The sequence below is a fragment of the Triticum urartu genome, chromosome 7A (genome assembly GCF_056163025.1).
Source record: "Triticum urartu cultivar PI428250 chromosome 7A, HENAU_Tu73, whole genome shotgun sequence".
NCBI lineage: Eukaryota > Viridiplantae > Streptophyta > Magnoliopsida > Poales > Poaceae > Triticum > Triticum urartu.
In genome coordinates, this window is record NC_141879.1 from 638,872,208 (window position 1) to 638,881,212 (window position 9,005).

A 9,005-nucleotide genomic window follows, 5' to 3' on the forward strand; every position below is an offset into this window, starting at 1 on the left:
GTTAAAAAATTCATAATGCAAAAGTCAACTTTCTACAATGTTAACCATGAAATTCAATAATATTTAATCATAATAGTGTTGAAGCTTGACTGTTTAGTTTTTTAAACTGTTAAATGTGTCGAATAGTTCATTCATTTTACCATGTCATCTTTTACTTTCGCCTAGCCATCTACTTTAAATTAAACTTCTCTTCCCAATAATTCATAGATGGAAGTCATTTCATTGATTAAATGATGTATATACTAAGCTAGCATGCATATGTAGCACCAACTGCTATGTAGTTAAACTTGTTCTACTAAAAAACTTGGTGAGATAGTTGAATCATAATCACTCAAGCTTTATCATCCATTGATTTTTTATAGTTATATTTCTTATTTGGTAATTCATTTATTTTCCACATTAGATTTTACTACGAATTCATTCTATTGCTAGATCATCTTCAAAAAATTGATCTTCGTTGTCCATTTTACTAATGGTCAGTGTTTTCATGGTCGGCCATGGGCCATGTAAAGGAGTGTGATGGCCTAGGATCCAATACATCAATAAATTGTGTAAGTATGTTTACAAAACATAAAACCAGCAATAATAAAAAGTTAAAATGAATTTGCTGATGGATACCTAACTCCACCACAATGAAGCGTCTAGTAGAAGCAATCATATCAGACGATGTGAAACCTTAAGCTTTGTATTTTGCACATCCATTTACATTGTGGTGGAGCTAGGTATCCATCAGCAAATTCATTTTAACTTTTTATTATTGCTGGTTTTATGTTCTGCAGACATACTTTCACAAGTTATTGATCTAGCCCTTATTTGAGATGGGCCCTAGGACATCATGCTCCTTTACATGGCCCATGGTCGATTGTCAAAGCACTGACAATTAGTAAAATGGACAATGAGTAGTTCAACTTTCTTAAGATGATCTAGCAAAAAAAATGATTTTGTAATAAAATGTAAGGTGGAAAATAAATGAATTACTAAATAACAAATATAAATAAAAAAATCAATAGACGATAAAGCTTGAATGATTATGATTCAACTATCTCACCAACTTTTGTAGTAGCACAAGTTTAACTTCATAGCAGTTGGTGCTACATATACATGCTTGCTTACTATATACATCAATTCATAAATGAAATGAGTTCCATCTATGAATTATTGGGAAGAGAAGTTTAATTTAATTAAGACGGCTAGGCAAAAGTTAAAGGTGACATGGTGAAATGAATGAACTATTCGACACATTTAATAGTTTAAATAACTAAACAGTCAAGGTACAACACTGTTATGATTAAATATCATTGAAATTCATGGTTAATATTGTACAAAGTTGACTTTTGCATTATGATTTTTTTAACTGTCTAACTAGATTTCACGGTTAATGTTTTACAGAGTACCATTTTCCCTTCAAGACGGCATCAAAGCGTTTTACCGGAATATCATCAAGAGGAGATATGGTATCGGATAGGTTGGTATCTCTATGTGTGCTCAATAGACAAAAGTGTCTAATGGAAACTCAGTTTTAGTAGAAACATGGAAGCCGAAACTTGTGTGCTTGGTTTAGAAATCTTTTGTCCAGATCAGTCTGCATGTTTCTCGGATTTTGCAACCTGCTTCTTCACGGGCATTGTGCACAAAACTCCTTTTTTTTATTTCTATCTATACTGAAATAAATCCTTGGAAGTTGGCACTACATGTTTGCAGTTTTGGACCCGTACTCCATGCCTTTGCTGTTCTCAGATTTAATTCCAACAAAGTTTATGTGTGTTGTTTCAAGATTTAACACCCTCATGTTTACGAATTTTGTTCATAAATTCTAAAAATGTTCATGATTTTTAGAAACTCTTCTAATTTCTTCAAAAATTGTTCATGTTTCCAAAGATGTTTGGAAAGTTCAAATTACAAAACATGTTTGTGTTTCCCAATTTTGTTCACAAATTCAAAAACAATTCGGCATTCAAAAATGTTCATTTTTCTTCCAATAAATGTTTTGAATTTTTTCAGAAATTATTTCATATATATGAACGCTGTTGTATGTTCTTATATATTTCGTGTTGTAGAACATCACAAGCAATAGTGATGTGAAGTTAGTAGAATTGCGCGCCTTAAGTCAGAGGTCTTGAGTTTGAGTCCTCGTGAGCTAACCCTTTTCTTTGTATTTTGTACGTCGCTTACATAGAATGTGGTAGGAGGGACATGGCTTAGTGGGCCAGCCCACTCGCGCACGTCAGTGCAAATGGTGTACATGGGTCTGCATATACATTTTACGAAACGTCCATAATATTCTTTATACATTTAGTGAAGGGGTCTGCCGAAGCGGAGCTTGTGCAAACTTGCAATTCTGTGTCATAGGTTTTCCGGCCCTATAGAGTACCGATATAACTCCTATAGGGATGGCAGAATATCCTCTTCAAAAACTAGTTCAGAGCCAGTTCTTTTTGGGCGGCTTAAAAAATAAGCTGCCTCTCCAGCTTAAAACATAACTTGCTTATAATTATTTTGAGACTTTCAAATTAGTTATCCCATAACTAGTTTAGAAGCTCCAATGTATATAAGAGGCGGCTTATGTGAAAAGCTGGGGAGAGGCGGCTTAAGAACTGGCCTTTAGTTCCATTTGCTATAGCTTGAGGCAGACCCAGGGCTAGCATATTCCGTACCAATACGTTGTTGTATGGACACATATATTTCTCTTTCTAACCACACAATTACGAGTTAATCTATTGTTATTTCCAAAAGTAGATGGTAGGAGGGACATGGCTTAATGGACTGGCCCGGTCACTCGCACCTATGCAATTCGTATCCTTTATCCGTTTAATAGTGAGGGACGTGGAGCTCGTGCAAAATTGTAATTCTGTTTCCAGAGTAACGAGCGTGTATCTCTTGTTTTCTTTTAGCCGATGGCTGTCAAGTATCAAACCTCTGATGATTTCAGGGGAGAAATCCATTCATTAAAAGAAAGAAAAACAGTTTACTCAAGGAGTACGCGAGACAGTACCGTCGGCTGCCTCCTGAGACGCTGCCGTCGCCTCCCTTGGTCCTCGCCGAATCTTGGATCAGTGACTCCTGCACGCAGCAGACCACCTCGCCGCCCACCTCGACGTCCATCGCACCGTGAAACGGCACGCGCACCGCTCCTTGCCGTCCACGGTGCCTTCTCTACCTGCATATTTTGGTCGGGGCCAATTATTAGTACTCCTACAACATATATGTGTGTGACGAATGTACTGAGTAGGGCGCGGCGCGGAGGACGTACGGCCTCGAGGACGGCGTCGTAGTATTTGATCTCCCCGCCGTGCATGCCGCAGGTGAGGCAGAGCTGGTCGCCCGGGCGGAGATCGCCACAGCGGGCGTCGTCGAGGGCGGGGCACGCCCGGCGGAACCTCGCGCGCAGCGCGTCCACGGCGGCGCGCGGGGAGGCGAGCTCGGGCGCGTCCGGATCGTACCACTCGTCCGCGTCCTCAAGGAAATCCTCGAACATGACGCGCAGATAGCCGTCCTGCACCGCCACGCGCGCGCCGTACCATGCCTCGTCGGACCCCGCGCGGTACTCCATGCAGGGTGGCGGGCGGCGCGGCGCCGGCGCGACGGTGGCCTTCGGTTTTCGCAACTTCGGCATTTCCGCAGCACTGTGGGAGTGGCGGCGCTCGGGATTTGGGCACTGGAGAGGATGGGGCGGGGGGTTGTCCGATGCTTTATATCGTCCAAATCTTAATCTTTTAGGGTTTTTTAGGCTTTCACTCATTGTGGCAGTAAAACATAGTCTAAACGGAGTTGTCTCGCGATACCAACGTTTTTGGCCATTAGATTATGCGTTCGAACAGTTTCTGGCCATCAGATCTTCGTTCCAGCCACAATGCCCGGTACTTGGGCCGCTTGTCCTAATGGGCCGCTACTCTGGGGAATTTTTTGAAGGCATGTGGTTGATCCACCCGGTCGGCCGCTAACCCTCCCGAAGGAAAAAAATTGCTCCAACACACAGAATTGCTTGGTCGCTGCGAGAGCTGTGTTTTGATTTTCGGTTTGAGATTTTTTTCGCCCTAGGCCGAGATGGCCGAAATTTGGTCATTTTCAAAAATTTCGGCTGAAATTTGACCAAATTTTGACTAAAATTTTCCAAATTTGATCAATTTCGGCCTAAAGATACTTTCCGCCCCAGGCCGAGATGGCCGAAATTCGACCGAAATCCGTTTTTTTCGACCAAAAATCAAACCACAGCAAGAGAAAGGAGAAGGGGATTCGGCGCCACGCGAGACGTGAGAGAATGATGCGGGGATGTCGGGTGATGTCGCCGACGCCCCATCTCTCTTTCTCCCACGATAGCTTGCTCATCTCAAACCCTTTCCCCTCTCTCTCGTAGGTCCTTGGTAACAACGAAAATTATAAATCTTGGCGGACTTTATGGATCAATGAAAAAGATGACATGGCAATGTACTCCCTCTGTATCAAAATATAAGACATTTCTTATCTAAATCTAGACCAATAAACCGTCATTAATGGACGACCTTTGTTCTTGCATAATTTAACTTTGTATGTTGGACTGTATGATGGCATATGCAATATAATCTATTAACAATCACTGATAGCAGGAATGTTTCTTCCCATGAAACACATATTGGCTTTCATATTACGTAAGATAAGCATTGTTTTGATTGAAATGGTTAGTTCTGAGAGGCTATGGTTAGAAAATATGTCCACTAACTCCCTATCGTGTAATTGATTATGTTATTTAATTGGAAAATAAAATTGGGGTAGCATTAGCAATCTCAAGATTAGGTCTGTATTACTATCTATATATAGGCAAATCGCTATAACTTTGCGGTACAATGATGATATGCCAAATTATTAGCATTATGATTTCGAATAAAAAACATTCTAGGAATCATTTCTTTCTTCTTATATTTGTATTTGTAATAAACACTCCCTTCATTATTAAGGTCTTTAGATGGATACTTGTTCAAATCGTATTGTCCTTTCATTTATTGAATTATCTTTTCCTTACGTTACATTTTAGAATAAAGATGTATTACATTTTCTTGGGATTCTTGCCAAATGAATCATCCTACTTTCATGTGCATAGAGCATTGTTGCATCTTATCTAGATGTGTACAAATTTATCACAATATTACCCTTTGTGTTACATCTTTAGTTTAGTCCGGTTTAGTCCTCACATATGTTCATCCTCCCGTTCATCAGATTCGCAGAGAGACTGGTGTTGTTGTGACCATAAGAGCCAGTGATATCTGTACATGTACTGAACCAAAAAAAATCTACCAATTATTATGTAGCTTTCCTTGGTAAGGACTAAGAATAGTGTATACTCATATTTGCATAGTTTGTAAATAGTTGAGTTTGTAACGTACATCACCAAAGTGCAGCCAAACGGCTCACTAAATACTCCCTCCATTCACAAATATAAGATGTACTAACTCTTTTTTTGAACTGGATGTATATAGACATGTTTTAGTGTGTTTGTTCACACATTGCAGTCCATATGTACTCCATATTGAAATATCCTGAACATCTTATATTTATGAACAGAGGAATGAGTATTTTTGCAGTGTCTTTGACTGTTGTTATTTATACTAAATTTTCATGTATATTGATCTGAACAAAAAGGTCGTTGTTGCATATTGGTTCTATATATGTAGTACTATTTTTTCTATGCAAATATAGGATTCAAGCACTGAGAGTATCAAACGCACCAATGGTTGAAAGAGCTAATCCATTCACTAAGAGAGCTGCCAATCTTTTCACATGCCCATTGACAAATGCATTTGCTACTTAGTAGCATCAGATAATCCATCTTCTAATTGTATTGCCGATGTCATTTACACACACACACACACACACGCATATATATATATATACACACATAAACACTATTCTGATCACGGGATCAGAATAACATTCTGATCACAACCTGACCTGCCCCGCTAGTAGTACGTTGAACTTCCCTGTGAACTAGGTTGAACTTCCGTCAACATTGTCCAAATGGGGCTTGCGATATACTGTTGGAAAGCTATGGACACCAATATCATGACCCAACTTAAATTTTTGGCAAAATATAAGCGGTTTAAGAGCAGTTTTGAAAACCGTTTTTTCTTCGCACAAAAAACGTGAATCGTATTTTCGATCGCTTTTCTAAACCGTTTATCGGAATGAGGCATATAATATGGCGTTGGAAAGTTGCTGCAAAACCGCTCCTTTCACATGTTGAAAGTTGTCTCTAATTCCCTATGGTTAAGAGTAATTTGAAAAAAAATGTAAAATTGCGTAAACCGAACAGCTGAGTTCATTTTTTTGATGTCATTTCTAAACGGCTAATCCAATGGAGGCATATGATACAGCGTTGGAAAGCTTATGACAATGCGCTACTTTTTCATCTTAAAAGTTTTTTTCTAATTTTGAATGGTTTAAGAATAATTTTGAAGATGGTCCAAGTCCTACCGAGTTCGTATTTTCGAGCTAATTTTTTAACCGTGCGTCCGAATGCAGCAAATGATATAGCGTTGGAAAGCTTTAACAAATGCGAAACTTTTTGGTATGTATTGTTTCTCCCAATTATTTACGGTTTTAAGTCAGTTTTGAAAATGGCAAAAAATGTATTTTCGCCGTAATTTCTACAAACTTTATCGGAATTGGGCAAATAATATACCGTTGAAAAGCTACGGAAAAGGTAAAACTTTTTCATGTTGATGGTTTTCTCTGATTCTTAGCCGTTTTCAAGTAATTGCGAAAATGGCGAGATCATTTGTTCTGCCTTTATCGCGAAACAGATTTTTCGAAAATGCACCGCGTGAAGAACCTGAACTTCTCGGCGCGTGTACCTGAACTTCACTCTGTTTTTCGCGTAATTTTTTTGCTCGTAGGTCTCCATCCACTGCTCATAGCTCTCCATCCACTCACCGAAATTGAGGAAGTGATATACCGGTGGAAAGCTGCTGTAAGCACACAAAATTCCTGTGTTGATCATTTTTTCATACCCGCGATGATTTTAAAAGTTTTTCATTTGAAATTCATTCAGCGTATTAGTTGAACTTCGTGCTGTTTTCACGTTGAACTTCCGTGACGTACCTTCGTTTGTAATTATCTCATTCATTCGTCAGTGATACACAAATGATAATTCTTTTTGTACAAATCTCTCTCAGAAATATTTTTTTAACTTTCTCCGACCGAGGACTTGAACTTGTAACAACAAAAAATTTGGACCTTGCCTTTTTATTCATTTTTCTCATATTAAACACACCATGTAGTACAAGAACTTTTTACCTTTTTATAATTTGAATTTTGTATTTTCTTTTTGAAATCAAGTTGCTCCCGAATAATAACTGGACTTCTTTGTGAATTGAGAAAATTATTTTAAAAGGGAAAAAAATAATTTCTTTTTTGTGTTTACGAACATGGAAATACAAGGTGAACCCCTCTCACAAGAATTTTTGAACTTCTCCGGACAAAGCACTTGAACTTCTTTCAACAAACCTTTTAAGCTTTTATTTTTCTATACTTTTATTTTCACCTAAAATGCATTCCTTGCAGTACTTGAACTTCTCGTTGTTTTCACTATGAACTTCTGTCGCATGTTTATGTATACGTCGAATTATACACAATTGAAAATGGGATGTCATTTTTTGCCATTTTAAAATATGTAATTGGAGATCGGGTGTCCCGCAATATAAATTGTGAACCGTGCACGGAGGAGCACGTGAACTTCTTGCAACAAATCTGAGTTTTTTATATACTTCGAACTTCTCTATTATTTTGAATTGAACTTATTAGTCTTATTCTTAGAAAAAAAATTTGTTTTCAAATAAGTATCGAATATTTTTTAAATTGAACCTCGCACATTTATTTTTCCTACAAATGTAATGAATTTGAGTTTTTTGTAAACATCAAACTACTCCTTTTATTTTAATTTGAACTTCTTTAATTTTATTCTTTAGTAACGAAGAGAAACATGTCTTTTTCTATAAATACTAAACTTCTCTACTTTTATAATTTGGACTTCTTGGTTTATTTAAAATACTTTCCTTTTCCATTTGGACATTTGAATATACGGTGAACCTCTTTCAGAAGAATTTTTGAACTTTCCCGGGCCGAGCACATGAACTTCTAGCAATAAAACTTTTAGACTTTACCTTTTATTGTATTTTTCTCATATGAAACACACATTATGCAGTACGTGAACTTCCGACAGTTATCACTTTGGACTTCTCTTTGTTTCTCTTCAGTAATGGTAAAAATCTGAGTTTTTATAGACATCGACCCGCTCTAACTTTTTACAAAACAAAATTATAGTTTTTTCCACTTCCTATGATTTGTTTTTTGTCTCGCGACATTTTTAGGCATTTTTTTGTTGTTAGTGAAATGGCCTAGACGGTCCTTTTATCATTGATGAATTTCTTCAGTATATGGTACACGTGAACTTATGAATTTCTAAAACATGAACTTCACATTTATATCTAAAACATGAATTTCTAAAACATAATGGTTAAGCTTTTGTTTCGAACAACATGCACTATTTTGTTTCAACTGTTCTTCAGAATAAGAATATTTATGCACCTTTGAAAAGTTGTTGAATAGGAGAAACTTTTTAATGTAGAGCATTTTTGTTTCAAAATGGCAGTTGGTTGAGAGAATTATTTTAATTCACACACAAAAAAGATTTTTTTTGTGTTTTTGTACATGTAAATACACGATGAACCTCTCTCACAAGTTATTTTGATCTTCCCCGGGGCGACCACTTGAACTTCTAGCAACAATTTTTTTAGAGTTTTTCTTTTTATTCTTTTTTCCTCTCACGAAACACACACCATGTAGTACGTGAACTTCGGGCTGTTATCAAATTGAACTTCTCTATGTTTTGCTTTTAGTAAGGATTTTTTTAGTTTTTTACAGACATCGAACCGCTCTAACTTTTTTTAATTTGAACTTCTTTTGTGTATGTTTATAAATGTGAAAATTGGAGTTTTGTTAGAAACATCGAACTTCTTCATTATTTCGAATTGAAC

At 37.2% G+C, this 9,005-nt stretch overlaps 1 protein-coding gene across 1 annotated transcript; it reads right to left on the minus strand.

The window, feature by feature from the left end:
• Positions 1 to 3,050: 3,050 nt before the first annotated feature.
• On the minus strand, positions 3,051 to 3,632 carry LOC125519199 (uncharacterized). Its single transcript, XM_048684072.2, has 2 exons — positions 3,223 to 3,632; positions 3,051 to 3,157 (listed from the first exon to the last, which is right to left on the minus strand). The coding sequence occupies exons 1-2, from the start codon at positions 3,611 to 3,613 to the stop codon at positions 3,051 to 3,053; spliced, it is 498 nt and encodes a 165-aa protein (XP_048540029.1). The 5' UTR covers positions 3,614 to 3,632.
• Between the last annotated feature and the right edge of the window lie 5,373 nt (positions 3,633 to 9,005).

What these genes read in the sequence shown, in the direction of transcription:
- LOC125519199 (XM_048684072.2), bottom strand. Translation starts at nt 3,613, where the DNA reads ATGCCGAAGTTGCGAAAACCGAAGGCCACCGTCGCGCCGGCGCCGCGC. An exon ending in TCCGCGCCGCGCCCTACTCA is followed by an intron (nt 3,158 to 3,222) that starts GTACATTCGTCA and finishes CAAAATATGCAG; the next exon opens with GTAGAGAAGGCACCGTGGAC.